The sequence below is a fragment of the Paralichthys olivaceus genome, chromosome 12 (genome assembly GCF_024713975.1).
Source record: "Paralichthys olivaceus isolate ysfri-2021 chromosome 12, ASM2471397v2, whole genome shotgun sequence".
Taxonomy (NCBI): Eukaryota; Metazoa; Chordata; class Actinopteri; order Pleuronectiformes; family Paralichthyidae; genus Paralichthys; species Paralichthys olivaceus.
Window position 1 is genome coordinate 600,802 of NC_091104.1, and position 25,302 is coordinate 626,103.

General features: G+C 43.1%; 1 protein-coding gene across 3 annotated transcripts in view; it reads left to right on the forward strand.

Annotated features, from left to right (window-relative positions):
• Window positions 1-1,308: 1,308 nt before the first annotated feature.
• Window positions 1,309-25,302, forward strand: part of bcl11ba (BCL11 transcription factor B a) — a 40,000-nt gene continuing 16,006 nt past the window's right edge. Inside the window, exons 1-2 of one of the 3 annotated variants that reach the window (XM_020103059.2) lie at window positions 1,309-2,182; window positions 9,790-10,257. In XM_020103059.2, the coding sequence (XP_019958618.1) occupies window positions 2,128-2,182; window positions 9,790-10,257 (523 nt within the window). In that variant the 5' untranslated portion in view covers window positions 1,309-2,127. Of the gene's footprint in view, window positions 2,183-3,401; window positions 3,516-9,789; window positions 10,258-25,302 lie in introns of those variants that run through there. The other 2 variants (XM_020103058.2, XM_069535693.1) reach the window with 2 other exon arrangements.

The following is a 25,302-nucleotide window of genomic DNA, read 5'->3' on the forward strand; positions in this document are numbered from 1 at the left end:
GCCTCCTCCTCTCCCTCAGGGACGTGTGAGGATGAGAATCAGACGCTCCTCTCTGTTAAACAGTGGCTGCTGCAGGGAGGCAGTGAGCAGCCTGCATGCAGAGATGCTGCTTTCTGTCACCAAACCAGTTATCCATCATCAGCCTACATCCACATCCTCGCTACACAAACACACACACACACACACACACACACACACACACACACACACACACACTGCACCTATTTGTGATGTAAAAGTGTGTGTATGTGGAAGTTATTGCATTTTTGTCTTTTGTTTTCATTATAATTTTACTTTGGAAATACAATGGCATTCTTGATGAAAGGTCTGTGAAATATTTTTCATAATTGGAAATGATCATTTTCCACTTCAGGTAGTGTAAGGTCATCATGAGGTCACACACTCGCCCTGTTTAAACTCTGACATCTTTGACCAGTTGAAATGACTTTTCCTTCTCTGACAGTTAATGTTAATGTTAATTAATATGTTAAAAACTGTTCTGAAATAACGAGGTGTGTTTTCATAAACTACAAGCTACATGCAGGATATTATTAAATGATCTGAATGATCCACAAACCAGAGCGCTTATCTGGACCAAGACGGCGCATTTGTCTGACTCCGAGTCGGGTACATATTCAGCGGCTTAATAGATTAAACACACACCGACCTGTTATTTACTGATTTTAAATTTTTTTTTTAACTCAGTGACTCAATGAAAATCGTACAATAATTACGTATAATTTATTTTTGTTGCATTTAAATGTCAAATTGAGAGACATGCATTTTTTACACGGACCGTGAAATGACAGGCCTGTGCTGTGGAGAAGGTGTTTGCACGCGCATGTGGAAGTGTTTCAAAGGGTCAAATGTTGAGTTTAAACAGAGTTTAATCATCAGAGACATTTGCGCACACTGTCCGGCACAGTCTATGCGTGCGTAACGAAGGGCGCGCTGACACACTGTGCGTGTTCACCTCTAAAAAATACGATCATGGGCTCCTGCAAAGTGTCCGGCATCCTGTGGAGGATGTACTGAAAACCCTCGGGTCACAATTTAACACAAATAACTCCAGGTCTAATAAAGACGGGACAGAGATACAGGGGCGACCATGGCCACTGCGCAGTGCGCGCCACGCGCCCGAGTGTGTGCGAGGGCGTGAGAGTGGCGTGTGTGTGTGTCAGTGTGTGTGTGTGTGTGTCAGTGTGTGTGAAAGCCACCACTAGTCGCCCCCAGTGCTCTTCAGTCTCCACTCTCCCTTCTCACCGCAGACTGAACGTCACGTCCGCACTTGAACTTGAGTTTTCTCCCATTGTAGAAGCCAGAGAGCCGCACACAGCCGCACACCGCCGCACACAGCCCGGGGATGCGGGACGCTGCAGCCAGCACAAAGAGAAAAGAGGGTGGCAGTCTGTCCTCAAACCAGCACTGGGCTTTGACTTGAAGAGTTAAAGTCTAACCCGCCCGCCTGGCTGGCACTGCCAGTTCAGCAGAAGAAGTGCCCACCACTTGGCGACACCCAGTGAAGTGCCGAGGAGAAAATTGGATCCCTATTTTAAACACTTTCCAACATTAATTGGTGTCCAGTTACCTGCTTTGTCCGAGCAGGTACGCACGTTGTCCAAAGTGGCCGGAGAGTGGACACAGGTAGTGACCCACCACCAGGAGCTGACCGCCGACCTCCCGTGCTTCGCTGCGTCCCTCCACTCCATTGCGCTCCTTCCTCCGCTCTCCTCTCACAGATGGTGCGAAAGTAGCCGAAGGCAGAGCCGGACTATCTCCCTCCCTCGCCACCGCCACGACCGAAGAAGAGAGGCGCACAACCACTTTGGCACCGAGCTCCGACCGAGCGCCCGGCCGCCCAGCGCTGCGCCACGGCCGGTAACCGCAACGCGCAGCGACCGCTGCCCGCTGGAGGGAGATCCGCCGCAGAGGGGTCAATTCGAGGGCCACATTTGGGGCCAGTGCCGTGCGGTCAGTTTCGGGTGGCCAGCGAGCGGCCGGTTTTGGGGCCAGATTGCAGTCGGTATACCGGAGCAACTGCAGCAGCCGCAGCAGCAGCAGCAGGAGGAGGAGAGCCGACCAATCCAGCGCCGCTCTCCGGGCGATGCCAGTGTAAATGCCAGGGCGATGTCCCGACGCAAGCAGGGGAACCCGCAGCACCTGTCCCAGAGAGAAATAACACGTGAGTATACCTGCAAAGATTCACACCATATTTTCACAACAATCAGCTTTTCGTTATTCCTTTTTTTTCTCTTGTCATTCGGAGGTATTTTTCTTCCGGACGTTCGGTGCGAAAAAACAATTTCAAACAAACAGAAAGTTTTCAAAGTGCCCCCCGAAGGCCTCTTTTCTTCTTTTAGATGAATAACAATCTCAGACAAAGTTCGAATGTACCTACGTGATCACTGCGGTGTAGAAATCAACTTGAATAACAGAGACAGTGGAAATGTGTTGGACTTTTACTGAACAAGCAGCTCACGGAGAAGTCGGACTTTTGAACTGACGTGAGTTCTGCGTCGTTCCACTGTTTGTATGAATGGAGTTTTAAACAGGGGACGCAATGACAGTTTATTTATAATACAATTATCATTCCTCCGATTTAAATTCGTTATTACTTTAAGACGCACTTTCGTCAGCAGATATAGATGGACATATGAAACAGCAGCTGTTTTAAAAACACACAAAAAAGACTTTTGATTTTCCAATTGAATTATTTGTATTCTTTTATTTAATTTTAAAACGTGTCTTCGTCCTTTGCTTCGATAGTTGGACCTTATTTGAAGCATCACTCGCTTCTTTTCCCCCCACAGTGAAAGTGATGAATGAAATCCAGCTGACCCGATTCTCCTCTGTGCGCACGGGCAGCCTCACTTTCTTTTTCTCTTTCTGCAGCTTGTTAAATCTTTAACAGAAAAAAATCCAGCCTCACGGTTCGAGCTGTTTAGTCCCGTTTTTCAGCTGCACGAAGGCAAAGTTTATACTTCCGCTGCTTGTAATATTAATGCTGTCTCTGGATTATTTAAAACCCTGCGCGTCCCGACAGCCAGAATTCAAGGGTTTCCCTCACGGCCCTATAATGCAGAGCATAATAAGTGACGGCATTTAAAGTGAAACTACGTTGAAAATAAATATTACATTAATGTGAAGGAGAAATAAAACATTTAATGCGTTTATTCTTGGAAAAATTATGATAAAGAAACGTACTTCTCATTTAATTTTTTTTTTGCAAAGAAAATCAACTATTTTTGTTCCACTTTTTAAAATGAAACCCAGCGTAAATTGCACAAATGAAATCACAGAGGAAACGCATCGCTTCCGTGTTTTTTTTTTACGCCAACACTTGTTTGCGCTGACGCTTGACACTCCTCGGCAGATATAATTACAGCTGATGTGTCCTGACAGGAGCAGCGAGTCTTCATGCAGGACTTTGGAGAAAACAGTAGGAAGGGACACTTAGTGATGGATGCAGCTAAAATCCTCAATCTGTCACTGGTTTACAGGTTTGCATTACTGAGGTACGTGATGCAGCTCTGTATCAGGACTTTATGTTGGGTGAATATCACCGCTCTCTTCCCTGCTGCTTCAGGATGTTTGGGGAGATTTGTCTTGAGTGATGTCTGCCAGATCAGATCACTTACACCAGTGTATCAGTGTGCACCTTGGTGGCTTGGTATATATAACTTAACAACAATTTTTACAGTAGAAACTCAGCCTGCCTGGCTGTGTGTAGGTGCTGTCCTCTGCTGCATGGCCTGACTTTTACTACACACACACACACACACACACACACACACTTGAAGACACTGCATGTGACACCAACCAAATCACCTCCTGACATGAGGAAAGCTGATACAACTACAACTTGTGTGTGTGGAAGCTCAGAAGCGGGCCTGCGGTGTGGACGTGGTTACCTTCAGAAATGGGTCACATTGTGCACGCTGCATGTTGTTGCTGAGACTTTTAGTTCCTGTAGCACCGAGCTAAAATACACACTAACACAATAGCAGGTAGACAGACGGACAGACAATCATTAAGTGTGGAGAGATGAAAAAACATGCAAATAAAAGTTAATAAATGAGGCTCCTGCTTGCTCTGTGGAAAAGCTGCTTTACTTTCAATCAGTGTGTGTGTGTGTGTGTGTGTGTGTGTGAGGGAGAGAGGTGTAAAATGCAATTTGATATTTGTGTCCTCAGAGCAGCGCTGAACTGTCTGTCTGATTTATGCTGTACATTCCATAATTCATGTGTAAGAGATGCTCCCCAATTTAGTATGCTTGAGTGCTCTCTCTCTCTCACACACACACACACACACACACACACACACACACACACACACACACACTTAAATATGTATGTAGGCTTTTGTGGACATCAACACAGACCTACATGTAAATGAACACATGCGAATCCCTCCTTCAAATTCTGCGTCTCGAAGTATCAGGTCATAAAATCTGTTTGAGCTGTGTTTTAATTGGGGCACTTTCATTTTGTCTCTCTGCAACATGATGATTCACACTCTCCAAAACAATGAGATTGTGCCTGAATTGTAGATTTCAGTAGGACAGGAACATGTGTTACTCCACCTCTCTTTTTTTTCCTTTTACTGTCTTTTCCTGAGCGGGAGGAAGTGTTGGGAACAGTAGCGCAATTTTCTGGACGTTAAATTGTGGATTTATTTTAATGGAGTTTGGCCTCAGTCATGAAGCAACATCCTAACAGTAAAAATGGAAAATTATTACGGGCGTCATCTTTTTGAGTTGCAGTCCTATTTTGTACTATCTTCATCCCATGCAGTCTGAGAGCTTATTCAACTGCTTCCCTTTGTTTCCATCTGTTTCTGTGTGAAGAGAAAATATATTTGTAAGACTGATCAATAAGGGATCACACTTGGCCTGGAATCCTCTTCTCAGTGCCCTTCATGAACACCAAATAATAATTTACGTGTTAATCGCCTTCTTCTGCAGTTAACATGTCGGATTGCGAAAAACAAATCCAGTACTGCATGCTTTCCATCACACTCATTTCCTGCCACATTAGAATCAAACAGTCCGTCCTGAATGGCTAATCTTCACAAGAAGTTGATGCAATTTCTTCCCCAGAGACACATGAGAAAGATGAATCGGTGGAAATCTCGATTTTTTTTTTGTGTGTTTGTCAGGCAGATTCAGTGTGTGTTTTGGTGTCACCACGCTGAGAAAGTTTACACCCGAAGGTGCAGACGTGCCTTCTGTTTCTCATTCACTGCAAATAACCCGAGCTTTCCTCCGAGAGGCTGATTTAGTGTGAAGAGACGCAAACAGGACGAGAGCTCCCATTGTAGCTGCACACACACACACACACACACACACGGAGAGAAAGAGAGAGACAGGGCTGTGTGTAAATTGCAGTCGCCCACTTGAGATGCATGTTTCCCTTTGGCTTGTCAAATAGCCATGCACCCTGCTGGGGCTAAGTCTTTGTTAGAGAGAGTGAGAGAACCTGGCATCTCCTTCTAGTCTATCCTCTGTGAAATGTTGTGTGGATGAGCTGTCTTTAAAATACCATAAATGAAGCTCTAGCGTATTCATAAAGGTGTCTGCTGATTGGAATTGATACATGAAGCTGTTCCTCTTTGTCGGATCATTCACTCCTTTCACAAATGTTGTTCACACTAATTATCAAAGCATATTGTTTCTCATCGTAAACGGCTTTCATCGTAACTTAAGGGATAGTTTCTGTAAAAAAAACACTGCCAGTGAGCTCAGTGGTTTTTACACAGCAGCTTTTGAAATGTCATTTCTGAGCTGTGAATTTCGTCTTCCACAAAATGTGAGACAATATTTAGAACGCCCATTTTAGTTTGTGTGAGTGTTAATGTGTTTGTGTGTCAGTCCTTAGGACGAGGGGTTTTCAGTTCTCAATGAGCGAGCCTAAAGTCTTGTTGATGATCAGCAGGCTGTACACACTCTCCTAACACTGATACTGTGTTGCACACACACACTCACACACACACACACACACACACGCACACACACAGTTGCACACACAATTGCACACACACACACACACACACACACACACACACACACACACACACACACACCTGCTGTAGCTTGCCTTCCAGAGAGTTGGTTTGATCAGCTGAGACTTGGTGAGCTGTCTGTTGTCACTTGCCCCTCAAACCATTTCAACCGCACCCCCTTATTTCTCTAGGTCTCACTCCTTCTCTCCCTCTCCCTCTCTCCCTCTCTCCCTCTCCCTCTCTCTCTCTCTCTCTCTCTCTCTCTCTCTCTCTCTATTCCTGCTAGGGGGAGCTCTCAGGCTGTCAGTGCCTCGCTCGCTCTGCCATTGAGAGGGGTAGCAGCGTGTGAATGTGCAGCGTAGTACGTGTGTGTTAATCAGATGTCATCAGTGCTGAAAGACCACATTCACCTCTTAACTGTCAACACCTGCACACTCTGTACTTGACTGTCTGTGTCTTCGTCACACTTTCAATTTACACCCGTGTGCTGTAAATTCAACACTGACTGACAACTGTAGCCCTCTGTGTGTGTGTGTGTGTGTGTGTGTGTGTGTGTGTGTGTGTGTGTGTGTGTGTGTGTGTGTGTGTGTGTGTGTGTATGTGTGTGTGTGTGTGTGCTGCAGTGTATTGACATAACATATATCTTAGTTTTCATGAATTTAATGTTCAGTCACATTTTGGAACCTGCACACTCTGCACACTCTTATTCAGTCAGTAAACTAAATCATAAAGTCGTGTCAGCCACTCAAACTTCCCCCGTCTCCGGTTAGTTTTTGGGGGTTGTGGGGCTGCAGGTACAAGGCTGTTCTGCTGTTTGTAAAGAGCGCTTCATTCCTACCACTGCACCGGGGCAGCACGGTGGCTCTGTGCTCGTCACACTTTCCTTCCTCCCCTCGTCGGGACTCTCTATCATCACACATGAACCCAGCTAATACCACAGTCAGACTGAAACAAATGCTCAGAGTTGCAGTATTTCTACGTTTTCCTCTGATGCATGTCTCATGTTGACATGGTAATCCAGACTTCAGAGAGCGGTGAGGAACCTGAATTAAGTTTGAGGTAAACCGATTTTTCTTTTACTGCAGCGTCAAAGCTGCAAATACACTGCGATTGAAAATGATGAACATTTATTGTGAAACGCATCTGAGGTTTGTTCTGTCTGTCTCTACTTCTCTATGTTTTTCCCCCAAAATGTGTGGGTCTGTATAGATTGGATGTAACTGTTCTACTGTACAGTGCAGTTATTATTTGATGCGGAGATGTGAGGAAAACAGCTACAATAACTCAGATGGGCGACGTTGTGATTTCCTGATCAGAACCTTAATTCCCAGTGCCAACACAATGCCATGCACATTAAGAAAAGAAGGCTATAAAAGTATATTTGAAATGTTTTTAGTAATTTGCAAATGAAAATAATATTCCGATTTTTAGATTTGTGCCACTGAGCGAGCCACTTTAATGAACATTTTTCACGTCCTGAATTTAACAGTGTCTTTGGTGTTCCTTCATACCATCGTACATTATCACACTGCGTGTGTGTGTGCAGTGCATGGTTTGGAAATGTCGGGGTGTGGTAGTAGCTTCGAGTGATACATGACTGTGATGCTGCAGGTGCGTGTGCGTCTACACACTTATCATTGGTCTTATCTGGCAAAACTTGTTCTGGGAAAGATTTTGGTGAAATTATTGATTCAAGGAAAAATTGTAAAATGATGTCAAAAAATAGCGGAGAGCAAATATTTTAGAATCAGCTTGCCGCTAATACACAACGCCACTTGTGTCTGTGAATTTAATGTGACGGTTTTGTGGAGGAAAAGGAAGCCGACCCCAATGACGGTAGCCTGCTCAGAGACTTATTCCCCCTGATGAGAGGAATTCAAAGCGGTGCCTTTTTGGCCTTGACATGAGCCAAACAATATCTTTTAAATAAACACCTGTAGCTTTAGCCTCACTGCAGATACTGTCCATGGTTTATCAAGAGTGTTATTTTTGAACTGTTCATTTTTAGACACTCCATTTCCTTTGATTTTTTTGTTCATCTTCAGCCCTGGTTAACTGAAATCCTATTAGCGCTCCTGCCTGACTCACCCGAGCCTTATTAGGCAAATCAGGCCAAAGTGACGCTTCCTCTTTTACATCTGTCATTTGAAGGCACGCTGTTGACTTCAGCGCACCACATGTGCACTAGTCTTTGAATATAACTGGCTTGTAATTAGTGTTTACAGTATGTTTATAATGATAACATGCGTATATTACAACTTTCAAGTGTAAATGTAATAATATTTCTGTGAGTGGTAGATCGGTGCATACACACACACACACACACACACAGTCAGCTGTGTGTTTCAGGGCTGTCTGTCAGTTTTTGAAATCATATTTCTATAATTGTTAATTTCTCAGATGTAGTCTGGTTTGCGGGGTCCTGTGTTTGTTCCAGGTCAAATCACTAGCTTTATTCTCGCGAATGTTTCTGACTGGAGTAACACACTCCACTGTTCATGGCTGTTCATTTCAATAGCGGTGGACAGATGGCAGCAGCCTGCAGGCCACACACACACACACACACACACACACACACACACACACACACACACACACACACAAATAACTTACACAATGCATATGTGTGTGTTCACATGGTTCACATGCACATACAAACATGATACGACATGTATCATTGCAGTACAAACATGCAATGTATACACACATGCAGAAGGAGGGCAGGAGGAGGCGGTTTGTGGAAATTGGGCCGACCGAGCTTCAAACACTGTACACCTGCTCGCACACACACACTTCCTGTAGCTACGGCTACAGGAAATTACAGACAATTGTTCTATTTTTTTTTTTTACAGTTTTTTAAGATTTATTATTAAATTATATGAATTATGAATTAAATTATAAAAATGGTTAGACTAATGATTAAGATGCATACAAATTATGTTTAGCAATATGTCTATGTATATGTGTACATTTGTTATATTTGTTTATGTGTTAACATAAGTGTTAACAAGTGTATACATATAAGTATATATTTATTAATTACATTTCCTTCATTTTTCTGTTCCTTTTTCATTATTTAAGTGATTCATTTGTTGAGAGTTAGTTCCGTGATAGTTGCAGAGGCGAACACACCTTATCTGTCATATTTAAAAACAGACCTAACTGAGGTGTGGGGTGACCAAGCTGCTTTTAATCCATCATATTATTCAGAGAGATGATGTTCATGACCGTACAAACGAGGTTGTATCGTGTTTAAAGGCACCTGCTCTGTCGAACCACATTCAAAGGTGGAGCGCAATGTATCACAGAGAGTCACAGGACATCATGAAACATACAAGCGGGAATAAGGCAGCACTCTCTCAATCTCTCCTGGAAAGATTTAAATGTGTTGCATTCAGTTGTGCACACAAAGTATTTAAAAAATGAGTTGAGAGCTTGAAAGGGACGTTAAAATGTTTATTCTTCAGACATCTGTACGTCCGTCTGTGACCTGGTTGCTGTATTACTTTAGAGAGTCAAAGACACACATTTTTTGTCTGATCATTTCATTGATGGGTTCTACTTCACGGTTAGCTTGGGACACCACATGACAACAGAACAGTCATACAGTTATCCAGGTGAAAAGAAATGGAAACAGCATCTCCTTCAGTGTTTTATTAAATTGCCCAGTGTCACTTTCCACCCAAAGACCATCTTTTTTTCTCACTTAACAAAAAAATGTGTGAACTAAACAAATTACAGGTGTTAAATCTTCTGACATGTCTCTTCTGTTTTCTTATGGGATGGCAGAGATTGAGCATCCAGATGGAAGCCTGCTCTCCGACTCCTTACTCCCACAGTCGCTTGGCCTACCTCCCCACCCGTTGGAGCCCAGCCTGGTCCACGCCCTGCCACCTGGACTTCACGCCGACCACGACCTGCTGACATGCGGCCAGTGCCAGCTGACCTTCCCGCTGGGCGACATCCTTCTCTTCATTGAGCACAAGAAAAAGCAGTGCCAAACGCCGCTGCTGGCCAATGGCTGCTACGACAAGATGAGCGACCGCGGAGGAGGGAGTCCCACTCTGCAGGGCCTCCATCACCACGGCCAGCGGGTGGAGCTGAGGAAGGTGCTGGAGCCAGTGGAGATCGGCATTCAGGTGACACCTGAGGAGGAGGAGGAGGTGGGAGGAAGAGGAAGAGGAAGGGATGGAGGTGAGAGGGGAGAGAGGACGCCCATCAAAGGAATTTGCCCCAAGCAGGAAAACGCACTGACAGGTAGGCATGATGAACACACTCTCTGACACAGAGTGACACGAGAAAATGTAAATGTCTAATTTCTGTGTTAAGTACGGAGCTGGAGTTTGGACCTGGAGTGGATATGTAAGAAGTTTTTACATGTATTTGTGGGGTGTGTATGGTGGAACTATTTCTTCACAAACAACAGTTACCCATTTATGGCATATTAGATTAGATTAGATTAGATTAGAGTAGATTATTAATTTGGCACCTTTAAGGTAACATCACTGTGTGGTGTTTTTCCCCCAAAAAACAAGAGCCAGAAGTCTTACCAACAGAGTTGCACCATACTAAGCCAAGCTTTTGCATCTTATCACTTCAAATCGGTGTTTTCTCTTTTAACTGGGAGACACCAAGCATCACTTCTTTTTTCTTTGTTTGTATTTTTGTGCAGTGTTACAGCACTGTGTTGCTGAGCTCCATGTTTTGTGCAGTGTTTCCTGCTGTAGTGTTGGTTATAAATACAGTTAGTGGTTAGCACAGTTTTAGGTGTGTTTCTTGTAAAGTCACCAAACCTGGCAACCGGGATGATTCACACACACCCGACTGTTGTCAATAAATAAATACTCCCAGACTTTACATTAAGTTGTAGTACTACTGATCTAGACAACAGAGTATCAATGATCAGTGAGCTTTAGAGATGTGGGCTGACTAGTTGTTTCCCCATGCTTCCAATCTGTATGCTAATCTAGGCTAACCATCTCCAGATCCGTACCAAATGCACTGACATGACACTGGTATCAATCTTCGTATATCATTTTCAGAAAGAATTGCTCAGCATAGGCCTATTTTCCAAATTCTTGAAGTTGTCTTTTAAGAAGAGGGAAGTAGTACATGGGGCAATGAGGTGTTTGGGACAATATCAAACCTGCAGTTTTTTCATCCCATTAAGTATAGTGGACTTTTCTTACACAACATGAATGCATGGAAACATAGCCCATCCTCTTCAGAGTGATGTTCATTCCATTAGAAGGTAGGACAACAGAAAGAAGGGAGAGAGGGGAGAGACAGGCACATTACCCACTCAAAGCCCTAAACCCCCTCAAGGACTCGGCTGGTTGAAACAAATTGTGCAAAACATGACAGAGAGACTCACCCTGACTTTCATGCAGAAATCCAGCCTAAGCCGTCTGCTTAAAAAGGTGAAAAGCTCATTAAAATTCAAATAAGCAAAGGAGGAAAAAACACTATGAGAGGAAAAGAAAAAAAACTGAGAAAGGGGGATTAAAAAGAGGCTAGTTTCTCCGCCATTCAGTTTTGTAAAGAGGCATTTTAGCAGGAGAGCTGCAGCGGGAGGAAGAGCAGCAGCAGTTATCTCTCAAACCAGTCAATATGCTCAAAAGAAGCCAGAGGGGAAGAGCAGAATATTCAGTCTGCCAGGAGAGCACCTCTCAGCTGTCCTGCTTTCTTACAGGTCAATGTTTTTAGAAGAACAAGGCTGCAGCTCAGCGCTCAGCAGCTGCTGAAATTACCCACAAGCCAACAGTTAAATCAGAACTTCTCAAAGATGAGAACACAGACAAAGAATATTTGTCCAGTCTGACATGTTGGGCGTTGCACAGCTCTGTACTTTGCGGAGCTGTTTGTATTGGCTCTGTCCTGTAGTCAGTAGGTATGTTTGGATATTACTATATTGTGATACTTTCCTTTCATGTTCATAGTTTCAGTCTAACATCAGATCCATCCCGGCACCTCAACCTGGGAACTTTCACACAGGCTCATGTTCCTTTTTAGAACACTAGAAAAAATATTTTCCAAGGAAAGTCATGTTTATTTATATGGCAACTTTTACAGTAACTTGATACACAGATAAACCCTGACACAGACAAACTAGCACTTAGCAGTGAGGAGGGAAATAAACAAACAAATACAAGTTGGTCTACAGAGTAAACAGCCACATATTAAAAAATGATAAAAGATAAAGTTTCTATCGAAGAATAACCTGATATAAATAATATTTGAAAATCAGTGTTTTAACATCATGTGAGAGGTGCCCCTAAAAAAAATGGGCACGATATGGACACATCATTACATGGTAATCCATAAACAAGCATGTTACTTGAATAACGTCAGTAATAAAGCTCAGCCAGTGCTGATGAGCTTTTCCAGAAATTTAGACAAAAACAACAAGTAAATTCATCATCAGCTGGCTCGAAGCCAGGGGAAGAAGTGTTCTCACAGGTAACGCCCCTGACTCTGCCAGAGCAGCACAGAGCTGTTCTGAACGTGTCACTCTGCGGTTTGGCCTGCGCTGTAAAACACTGTGTTTGGGCCTGAAATTCATCAATAATTAACCAGGCTGTTACAACTGTGTCAGGCAGCCGCACAGGGCTCCTGCGGACAGCACCGCCACCTGAACCTCAGAAAGCCCGCCACTTAGCTCTCCAACTGCGCCTCCACTTTACATTTAACACACAACTTATCTGAGCATCTGCAGAGCTGCACTTGGGCGTGTGCACTCACTGTTTGGCGACAGTGGGCACAGTATTAGGTCTACATTATTCATATTTATGTGCAAATATATTTTTCCTCCTGTGTTTAAATGCCTGCAATATATCTAATTGTAATCCTCCTGTGAAATCAACTCCACATGTGCAGCGTTGGAAAGCTTCAAATTGTAATTGCTCAATATTTCTTCATAACAGAACGCGCAATAATTTTCACATTAATAGCAAAAACATATTAGCGGCTCAATTGGACGCGCACTATGGCAACTGTAAACTATATTGCTGCAATAACATTTTATGTTCCAAAATTACCCTCGGTATTTCACAATTTCCACATGAAATATGTCCAACTAGCACCTTATTAACACGCGGAGAGGACAGAGGAGTTTATTAATGGAGCTGCAGTTTAATTTGGTGAGAACATGCTCAGCCCGGCTCATAATCACCGGGGGATTGAAATATGGCAGGTGGATTTTTCTCTTTGTAACTCAGACTTTGCTTTCCCTCACGTAGATTTTTACACCTTTCATTATCTGGCGGAATGGGGGAAAAAAGGGCGAGACACATAGGGGAAGCAGGAGAGCAGAGAGAGAGAGCGAGCGAAGGGGAAAAGTGATCAGGGAGTTTGAATGTCAGCTCAGAACACGACTGACGACAACGCTTCATAATTGGCTCCCAGTCAAACGACTCCTTTATTCTCAAGCTTTTTCACTTCCATTTGTTCCCCATGTTAAAAGGAACACACACACACACACACACACACACACTTACATGTGCATCCGGACAGATTTTTTTGTAGCTCTAAATTAGAAGGTGTTCTTCTTGCAGCAGCAGAGCAGAGGCTCACAGAGCTTTTCTCGGTGCTGATGAAAACTTCCAGTGATTTTAGAGAACGGACGGTTTCTCCCTCTCTGAGGTTCCACACCATCTTGTGTTGTTTAGTCCTGTTGTTTCCTATTATTTCCTTTGTCGACAGCAATCATCCAACTTAATGGTCACAATTTTTATGATTCTTTTCAACACATATTTTCAGGTCAGTATTTCTCCATTTCCTCCTCCTCCACGTCTAATCGTGCCTGCTGGACATTAATGATGGCCACCACAGGGTGATGCTCCATCTCAGCACAGCCACAACACACACACACACACACACACACACACACACACACACACACACACTCACTCACTAAGCTTTATGCTTTAAGTATTATCAGGCAGAAAAATAATAATTAATTGCAATATGTAGAGTTAAGAAAACACACAATAAAATGTTTTATGCATAAATCTAATGGAAACAATTCACACACACACACACACACACATCTTAAATAAATAATAATGGAGCACAGCGGTGTGTCCTTAAAATATTTACCATATGCTTATTTATCTTCCAAATGAAAGTGCACAAACTTAACAAAGAGCTGCGGTGCAGTGTCGGCCTGTGTGAGTGTGTGTTTGATATAACAGCCTGTACTTTAGAGGCATTACGGCGCCCGCTGCTCTTGTTTTTTGTGTTGTTTCAATAAAGCTGGGAGGCCTCTCGGATGGAGCGCTGGCCTTTTTGAAGTGGTAATTACTCTGGTTTGTATCGCTGCTCGCTCTCTCTCCCTCTCTCTACCTCTCACAGCCTCTGTATCCTGTGTGCTTTTGGATAGTTTTGGTTTTTGGCGTGTGTCTGTGTGCGTCCACGTCCTTTCAGGCCTATTAAACACACACACACACACACACACACACACACACACACACACACACACACACACACACACACACAGTAAAAAGGTAAGAGTAAAGTAAAAAGTCAAATTAGGTTTTGCAGAGTGACATGTTGATATTTAATGAAGAGAAACTCACGTGTCGCACTGATTAAAAATTTCAAACAATCTCTGCACTGTGTTGAACATATGAAGATAGAGAAGCACAATCTGTGACCAGTGAGTGTGCCTTTGCAAAGAGTGGGTACATTAGTGTGTACTCTACACACTAACTAGCTTAGATCTGCCTGTGTGTGTTTGCGAGAGTGTGTGTGCGCGTCTCATCCACTTCTTCTAAATTTTGCTTTATATTTCTTCTGTAAATCCAGCATCCTGGACACAAACCAGACACCTAGAGCAAAAACAAGTGAGACATGAAGGCTGAACTAGAGAGGGGTGGGGGTGGTAGAGAGAGGGGTGGTAGAGAGACATACGGTAACACAATGAGAGAGAGAGTTTTCACTATTAATAGAGCATAAAACGGCAAAGCAGCATCTCATTTGCTTCTTAGCATTTTCAAAATCCTTTTTTGCGATTTTCGCCTCGTCGCCTCTCTGCCACGTTAATCACTTTGCACGCACTCATTTAAATATTAAATTTTTTTTAATCATCAAAGCCAGTGAACATCATGCATATTCATATCATCTTACCCTCCCTCCCCCTCTCCTCCATCCCTCCATCCCCTGGATCTCAGGTTCATTACTCTTCTGTGTAGCCATTAGCCACTTCCCTGATCACACAGTTTACGTACTAGCCTGCGTATGTGTGCGCGCACACACAGCGCACACACACATACAAAAACACAGCTAGCCACCAGCGCTAACTACTGCTAATCCGCTAACTAGACTAAAAAGCACAGGCATCCCTCCAGTCCAAACTGAGCGAGCAGGCTTGTCATCCATCCTGGCTGCTAGATGGCTGGAGCTGGGAGTATTTGTCAAGAGGCTCGACGAAGCCCTCATTTGCATAATGACTTTGTAGTTCTGCATTAATAAAATTTGCATATGAAGCCATGTTAATTACTCCTGATCAGCCTTTTTTGCATTCATGCATGGTAATTTTCAGCAACTTGCGAAAATTGATGTCCTGGCGTCAGGGATGAGACTGTGGAAGAGGATCTGTGTGTGTGTGTGTGTGTTTGTGTGTGTGTGTGTGTGTGTGTGTGTGGATAAAGACAGGTTGAAGATGATGAAGGCGAGGGGCTGGGGTAGTTGGGCCAGATTGTTGTGGATTGTTTTTCATGTAGCGTCTCTCTATGTCTGTACATAACTTTTATGAAATCTGCTTTAATTGTTGAGAGTAACAGGAGAGGCTTTTCAGTAACACACACACACACACACATACACAAACACGTACACACACACACATGGCTGGAAGCCATTCTGAAGTCATTGTTTACTCTAAGTTCTTCATTTCAAACAGCAGAGAATGTATTGTGGTCTCAAATTCTCACACTGTGTCGGATTCACACACAATCTTTTTTTTTAATTATTATTTGGGTTCTAATCACAATATTATTTCTTTGTTCCTTGTTTCCTTTTCCAGAACTTTTTTGTTTGTGTCTGTTTTGGTGGAATTTTAAACAGAACCACACAGATTTAGTGCCATATAATTCACATTGTGATTTTTGTACTTGAGGTAAAATACCCTCAGAGGACATCTATTTTGCCTTCTGGCTTTTAATAGCTGCTGGAATTGAGCTTTTCTTTGATGAAAATGGCATCTAAGTGAGCAAAGGCTGATTTTAGAAGCCTTCCATTTATTTAAAGCTTTTCCCTCAAGGACAAGCTCGTTTGAATTCCCCACAGGGCTGATCAGGTTTAACAGACCTGTTAAACCCAGCAACTTTCTTTATGGTCCCTCCACAATTCAGCCATTTATTCATGGAATTTCTTTGGCCTTTTGCATGTGGTTTTGGCACAGCGCTTTCAATGTGTGTCATGTTTTTCTTACGGTAGATGTGCAAAAATCAAGTGAAACTGAGAGCCCTGGTGAAACAGAGAGAAAAAGTGTGTTTTTCTTGGTGGTCTCTGATTCATTGCAATGCAACGACAGAATTAAAGCAGGCAGCTTTTAGCAGCGTGGAGAGTCGGGGGGCGCCGGCCAACACAGACATTTCCACCAGGATGGACATGAATCACAAACGGCCATGGATAAAGGTCTAAAGGGGTGACGCTTAAGACCCCTCATCTCTGTTTGTTTTCTTTCATGAGAGGTTTCTTTTCGGCCCAGCACAGTGATCACCTGTCAGTCACACTCAAGGCTTTTTCCCGTTTACACTCACTTTAGTTTAGCCATGCAACTGGAGCTCCCACTCCTCAGACCAACCGAACAAACTTCGCTCTGTTCATGTGTTACTTGGTTAAGTGTAAAACAGACAGTTGGTAAAATCAAACTGTGAAGCAAATATTTATCTTTGAAGTGACAGGTGCTGTTTCCTCATTTGGAAGTTAATGAGTCCTGAAGTTGTCCGACCTTTCATTTCTGCTGCTTTTAAACACACTTTAATAAAACTACTGTCTTGTAATATTGCAATGTGTAATTTATCTAGTGTTGCATTATACCTGTCTTTTGCAGAAATATTAAAATAACAATAGCTGATTCGATTCTTCGAGTGAGCTGGATTTGTGTCCGTGGGATTTTTAATTAAGCTTTTTATTGTTTTTTGATGTAGTTTCACTTTTGTTCTCTATCTCCTAAATCTTTTGCGTAATAAAACTAGCTCTGGTTCGAATCACTTTATAAAAGCAGCAAAAAATCTGCTTTTCATATTTTAAAAATATATTCATAGTTAAATCAGAGCAAAGAAAATGTAGTTGTTTTTTTTTAAATAAACAGTTTTGTAAAGTCAGTCTGATAGAACTGAGGACACCAACAGCATGTCACCAGAGCCATAATGATTATGAGGGACATGCAATGTCTGAATAAAATATAGGTTCCTCCGTGAATAATCCCTGTGTGGCTGAGAGAGGCATTCTTACCGCATGTTGGCTTTTGTGACTCTGAGCGATCTGATCAGGCGATAGAGCACAACGTGTCGTTTGTTTCCCATTGTGTGCAAGAGCAGGAAGCTGTAGTCAGGCAGGTAGTATGTGAAAGTGAATAGAAAGAGGCTGAAGAGGACTGATTGGAGATCTTTGTGGCGGTGACAATAGCTGGATGCAAAGCTATACTCCTGTCTGCATTCATGTGGACTCACTGCTGATGATATTTTAGAACGCAGCCCTGCAGGAAAGGCTGCACTCTATAGTTTGTGAACATTTCATTCAGTCTGACCGTGGACACATGTAACTAGTTGTTCAACATACTTAGAAAACCCAGCTAGAAAATAGCCCATCTGCAATTAAATGCATAAATAATTATTTAAACCTAAATAAAATATACTATGCTTAAAAAATTGAATATAACTGTTTAGAAAAGTAGAAGAAAATCTGGGTTTTCAGACATTACAGATATGAAATATAAATATGATCTTACCAACCAGGCATATTCCTATATGTGTGCCATTGTAAAAAGCTCTGTGTTGTAAGCTGCTCATTTACACTGATGGAGTGAGAAACAGGCATATAATTGCCATATTTTGATCAAATAATCTGAAATTGGTACTTTTTCTTTCTTTCTTGAACATCAGTGCCTCACCAACTTGGAAAAAGATTTTTTTGTTTTGTCAAACTAACATTTCCAAGAGAGAACTTTGACACGTAAATTATCAAAATGTGTGTGGAGGGAAATAAAGCAGTGGTTTCCAGCCACAGATATGTTTACCAGAAAAGGAAAATATATCAAAAGATATTGCTGCTTATTTTTAGTTTCAGCTTATTTTTTAGGCTTGCCGGTTTTCGTCTCATTTACTGATGCATTTTATTTCTTCACTTCACTGATACTTATTGACAATAAAGACATTAAACCATCACATTGAGTAAAACAAGCTAGTTTTAATTTCAATTAAAATTGAAATGTATAAAAAGTGGATGACGGAGGCTGCAGGCCGTGCACATACACTGTAAAAAAACAACACTGCAGTGAACCAGAAGTTCCATTTAGGCTATAATAAATAAAAAAGAAGCAGTTAGATAAGATGAGATGCACTATATGTCTAGTGCCCACTGGACATGTGATGCAGACTCTTAGTAGATGAGATGGAGAAAAAAAGTGAATCTTCTAGAATACCACAATTGTAGGACTAGGATACACAATGTGTCCTGTATGAATAAGAGTTATCGTTTTCCACATAAAGACATCAAACTCGTGTGTAACTCCATGCTCAGTAGATCTGTGGTATCTTCCTGCCACAGCAGGGGAATAAACGTGACAGTCTGGCCTGGGATTGGCCATAAAAAATGTTTGGCACGCAGGTCATTGCCAACTCTCTCTCTCGCAGCTCTTTGCTCTTCTTCTGCCTTTTTATTGCCTGAAAATATCTCCTGCCTCCCAGCTCTGTTGTAACACCCCGCCATTGCAGAATTCTCTGAATTAACTGCAGAGTTTTGCTCGGACTGAGACCAAGTCACAGGGATTTTCTGTGGCAGATTTCTCCCCGCTGAGTCTCAGAGACGACGCTGTGCTTTGTCTTGCCTCCTCCTGCCAGTGCAGTCTGCTCTGTCTCACCGGCTTTGAGGATCTGAATCTGCATCCATTTCTTGTGTCATCTATCAGCCTGACATTGGTGGCTTCCACGACAACTCTGCGTTCAAGATTTTATTTTGTTAAATTGAGAGATGGCAGTGAGAGAAGTGAGGGTGTTGGGGTTAGGAGGACTTGTATATGCTGCAGAACACACACAGCACAGACAGCGCCTAGGTAATACATAGAGCAAGCCTTCGTAGCCAAGCTGACCTGCCGATGCTCCAAAACCACTTTGAACAACAGAGAGACACATAAAAATAACTTGGCACTATCGTCAGTGCACAATAACAGGCAGCAGCAAATCCAGCCTGGCCGCACGGACAGGATGGGATTACAACAGTATTTTGCTTCGTTGTGGGGGACTCATGACTGCCCCTCTCCTTTACAATGGGCTGTTGGCGTTTAGCAGCAGCCAAATCACCACTTAACAAAAGCTAATTTCTCACTTGGTTAAACTGGGAAGGATTAGGGGCCCTGTGTCGGCACAATCCGTGTTTGCTGAAGAGTGAGGGATGGGGGATGTTATGGAAGGATGTAAGCCTCAATTACGAGGGACTGAGGGTGTTTGTGTGTCCACGGCAAAGGTGGGACACTGACATTTAGAAACTTTGCTGGAAATATCTGCAGCTGTGCCATCCACACCCACGGCAGTGTGTGTATGTGCGTGTTCCCGAGAGTGGCATAGCCTGACAAATACATGTTGATCCCATTGTTTAGGAAGGTCTTAGCCTCCTCAGTTTCATATAACTACTCAGGCTACACACATGAGGAAGGAGGATTTACAATCAAAGCCTATGACATAAAATCCTTCTTGTTTGTGTCATGTCCTGGAAACAGGTGATGGTTTGTTGTTTTTATTATTATTATTAGTAGTAGTAGTAGTAGTATCTGGCTACTGCAACTTTTTTCAGAGTTAGCATGAGGTTTTCAAATCACTTTTTTCACTATTTGTATGTACAAATTCTACATAAACACAGAGACAGACCATTTCAAACATTGTTCATACTGAATGATTAGTCCCTCTCAGGATCTCATCCACTATATGATTCCATGGTCATCTAGCAAAGCTACAACACTCATGTTTTAAAAAATGTTTGGAAGACGCCAGCTTGATCCACGGCCTTTGGCATCCTTTTCTACCTCATTCAAGACTCTTAAAATCAAGCCTGCACGCACAACAGAAGACTGCTGCCCTGGAAATCCTGAAGCGTCCCCTCACACTGCTTGAACCTTTACCACCTCTTTGCACAACCTGTTCCACTGCTGCAGCTTGACCAATTTATTCTGCTTTCACCCAATATTTAGCAGCTGTGTTTAGTGCTGATATTTATTTGTTTGTTGCGAGGGACACTTTTGGTGGAAGTAAGCCAGAGCAGCGGCCTCTCTCTATCCTTCACCCACACCCAGATTTTGAGCGGCGTTCAGCATCTCTCATCCTGGAGACTTTTTGAGGGAGAATAGGGGGATAAGGAGGGGTTAGATTTCCCCCCTGAACAACAAACCCTTTGGTTTGTATCAAAGCTTTGCCTCACCCCTGCTGACACCCCTGAATTATTCACTTAAAGGAAAAGATAAACAAAGCTTGCTAGCTACAGTTGTTCTATTGATTTCTCTTGGCAACATCACAGATAAGAAAAAGAGGGCCGGAGGAGAGGTGCTGGGCTGCTGCCGCCTCTCTTTTTTCATCTGTAAATAAATCAATAATATGTGCAGTTTTTCTCTTGAGAAAGTAGCCCCTGTCCCGTTCCCCAGGAAAGCAAATAATGCATTTAAATTATTTCTGCTTTGTTATTTAGGTAGTTAGAGCATGTATCTATGGATCCTTGCCATGTAGGAATAGTCTTTGTTGTTAGTTTGGCTAAAATTGTCTATTGTGGGGTCGAACATGTGCACAATGGTGTGAGAGCTAATAACTGGTCATACATCTCTGAACAAGCAGATCCTTTCACTTCTGTAAGCGTTGTAAAAGCAATGCATCTGATAACCTGTCCACTCTGTGTTACATCCCTGAAAACGGAATATTGGATTACAGTGATTGTTCATTTATTCACATGTTCTCCCATATTCCCTGACCAACAGTGTCTCCACACACATTTGAACACGTGCATCACACACGGCTAAATATTTGGCCCATTTTGCGACATTCACAGCCAGCCACAAGATAAATGCCCCTTTGGCACCACTTGAAGGTTTGCAGATAAAAGGGACCTAGGAGGAAATAGCAGGTTGGCAGGTGCAGCGTTTTCTCTCTCCCTGACTAAGACTGCTTAATCACCAGAGGGCTCCGGCATTGTTTTGCTCCCCTGGCCCCATAGCACGTTATTATGTCATCTAGATGCTTAGGTACATTGCAGCACTGTTCACCCACCCATGCAGGAATTCACACCCACCCCAGGACCTGAGGCAGTTTCTGTGTCTGCCCAGCTGTGATTGGCCAGTGTATACAGTGCGACTGGCCACCAGCTTGGACTTGGAACTCGGCAGACCTCGCGTTATGGCTGCCAGCACAGCATCACCGCATGTCTGGCTGTGGTGAGAAGTCTCGCTAGCAAGGGAAATCAGATCAGTGCATCCTGCGTAGCTTGATGTGTGCTTGACTACTGCAGCCAGACTCCGCATTTACACATGTAGAAACTCTGATGCAAGCAGAGCTGATCCAACAGTGCATGTGTTAACCTTAACGGTCACTTCTGGAATTTAATTAGCAGCTGAGGAGACTCTGTTTACTTCTGTGTGTGTGTGTGTGTGTGTGTGTGTATGTGTGTGTGTGTGGCGTATGTCAAGACAACAGCCATAATATAATGTGTCTGTAGTGAGGTTTGAATTAGAAGTATGTGCAGGGGTGGAAAGGCTTTGAAACAGCAATAAGGTAAGATGCATGTTTGTAAAGCAACAATTGTCTGTGTCTGAAGCTGCCTTCTGTTTTTCCCCCTACATAACACCTACATAACATCATTGCTGTTCAGTAAGTCATAACTTTTTATTTAAATACCAATAAGAATGTTCTCAGCCCTACCATTAATGTTGATAATAATATCCGGCAGTACATACCTGCAGGCTAAATAAAAACACAATACACGTGTTCTAGCAGTCTTGCAGTTTGAGTTTGTTCAGCCAGCAAATGCTCAGCATGTGATCTGAAACCTGAAATATTGCTAATAACAATTTTTAAGGGGGTGCTGATTTCACTGTGCAAGTATACAATATTGTATTCTTGGACAGGAACTTAGACCCAGGAACCAAAACTTGCTTTAGCTTCCTTGGCCTGAAATGCAAACAAGGTTCCTGAGTCCCTTAAAAAAAGTTTTTGCAGTGAGAAGTGGCAGAGTGACATCACCCCACACACCAGTCAGGCTTCATTTCATTATAACCAAAAGACTTTTCATCTACGTGTGTCTGTTAGATGAGTTAAAAGCATTCTTTCCCTGCCCTCACTTATCAACTGTCTCTCCCCACACTCTGTTCATGTCTTTGTAGCATTTGGCTGCTGTGTGACCACTGAGATATGACTATGAGTTCTGCCGAGCTCTCTCCTTCCAAGCCTCTCAGACTGTCATGTCCTCACATGACAAAGAGGTTTTTCCTGTTTTTTCTAGTTCCTCTCTGTCCAACACTTCATCTCCTCCTGCTGCAGCTCTCAGCTCTCCCTCCACTCATTGTGCTGCTGTGCATTTCAAATGTACAGAGGAAATGTGCTGGTGTGATCGGAAGATGTTCAGACTTGTGTAAGCAATTTTATGTCATTGCAATGGCTCATGTCGCATCATGTTGCGGCATGATGCTGTGTGTTAGTGTGTGCACTCATCTCACTATAAAACATGTAGGCAACTTTATGTGTGATCTTTGTTGGTATATATTGGTTAAATAGTAAGACACTGTTTTACTCATGGCAGACTCATGTACTCATTGGATGTTTAAAGGAGACACTACTCATTCAGTTTGAATGATGTGCTGTCACGTGCTGCCAAACCGCAGCATTGTGGTGCATGCAGTAGAAGTGCAGGGCAGGCACCATGAATGCCAATATTCACATGCAGGTACCAGACAATCAAATGATGCAAATATAGGTCTAACGTCTAACTGGAGAGAAGAGGCAGGGGCAGCCGGAGAACCTGGTTGTGTTTAATTCCTGTGTTTTTCCCTGTAGCATTGTATCGACATATCGATATCAGCATGTTAGCACAAAAGCCGATATGTTGTGTGTCCCAATCGGGAAACTGTGATTGTTTGTTGTCCTTATGACACCAAGTATCAGCCACACCCACTGCTAAGCGTTAAAGCAACATAAGAGTGCTGCATTAATACTTTTCCATCATGCTGACTGGATGACAATGTTGCAATCTGAAATAAGAAAAAGTCAAACCAGTGCATTTCTCCTTTAAGAGATGAGGCAGTCTTGTTTTATTGTGCTTCAGACTGTGTGTGTGTGTGTCTGTGCCTCACCAAATGAAAACAGATTGGAGTGGTTATAGGAGCAGGCCTGCTTCCAGTTATTGTAGAGACAGCAGGGGAACTGAGAAGCTCCTCTTCTCTCCTCCAGAAAAAAGTCTAGACCTTTAAAGCATTTTGTTTCGAATAATCCATACACCAATCACCAGTGAGAATTTGAAAGTCAACAATAAATGTACAAAAGAAAGTGCATAGATACGGAATTTAGGAAACATTCCAGGAGACTCTGGTGTGGGTCAGTTTGATAACATGGGGGTCAATGTGGCACAGCATGTTATCGAAAACAAGCCTGAGCAGCAGACCAGTGTTAATGGTCACATGCAACTGTTTTCTCTCACCACATCATTTGAGCTCTTGCCCAATAGCCTCATAATCAGCTTGACTGACTGGATGAGTGTTTGACTGACAGAGAACCAGTTCGACGGCCTGACTGATAAATAATGTTCAGTGTGACGTACTGAGAGTTGAGCTGACTTCATTCTGGCTCCCCCTGCACTCTGTCCCTTTATATTTTCAGTGTCTCTGCTTGTCTTTCCATAGCTCACCAGTCATCCAAGCCTTATAAGGGCCTTCAAGACAGACCTGTCCCCTCATTCCTCCCTCCATCCCTCTATCCATGCCCTCCTCTAACCTCCATCTGGTCTGGATCTGCTCTTGTCCTCGACCTGCCCCCCACCCCCCACCCACCCACCCACCCACCCACACACACACACACACACACAAACACACACACACACACACATACACACACACACACTTCTTGCTGCCATTTCTATATAAACAAGTGGAGTCTGACCATAACACTCAGAGCAAAGGATACACTCCTTCATTTCCCCCCTCTTCTCCTCCCTGCTTCACCTCTCTTTCCACCTCAGCAAACAGTTTCTTTCTACTTCTCTCTCTGCGGGTAAAGTTATTCAAGTCAAATATGACTTATTTTATTCTGTTGTTTTATGTGGAGGAAGATATTTAAATAGCTGCTAAAGGTTACATTTACAAGAGGAGATCTCTGCCGAAATTTGAAAAGGTGAACCTGATCAGAGGGCATAATGTTGAATTCATAAACCTGGGCTTGCACTCAACTCTGTGGTTCACTGGCGGAGCGGGAGAGAGAGAGACATATGCAGGAACAGCAGAGAGAAGGGGAGAGACATCTTTTCTTCCTGATGCCACTGTCAGGCAGTGTTGTAATATGTCTTTTTCAGACAGGAGGGGCACTGCTACATCATAGATTGGGATGGGGCTAGGGTGTGAGTGCATTGTGTGTGTGTGTGTGTGTGTGTGTGTGGTTGTTGGTGTGTTCCAGGAGACTAACTTGGCAGTGTACTTTTGGCCGAGCTTCATATAGGGGAAGGGAAGGGGGGTTGGATTTGGACAGGACAGGCGTAAGGGAGACGTAGGCAATAGAGAGGGTTGATCCAAAAATGTGTTGGACTGCTATCCCATCAAATCAGGCACATGGCAGAGTTTGTGTGTTGTGGCTACAGAGACCAAGCCAACTCTTCACCTGACAACATGTCAGTGACTAAACCTGCTAGTCCCAACAGAGGAGTATCCTCTCAGGATACTGAACCTGGAGGATCTGCCTCAGCACACCCAGTTATTGTCTTATACCTTCTGCTTGAAATAAATCGTTGTCAGCTCGAACAGCTTTTCTCCCTAAGGCATTTTTTGACCTCACCATCACGATTATAGTTGATTGTCCATTCATCTCACCTCACGAAAAAAAAGGTATACAAATGTAACGCCAA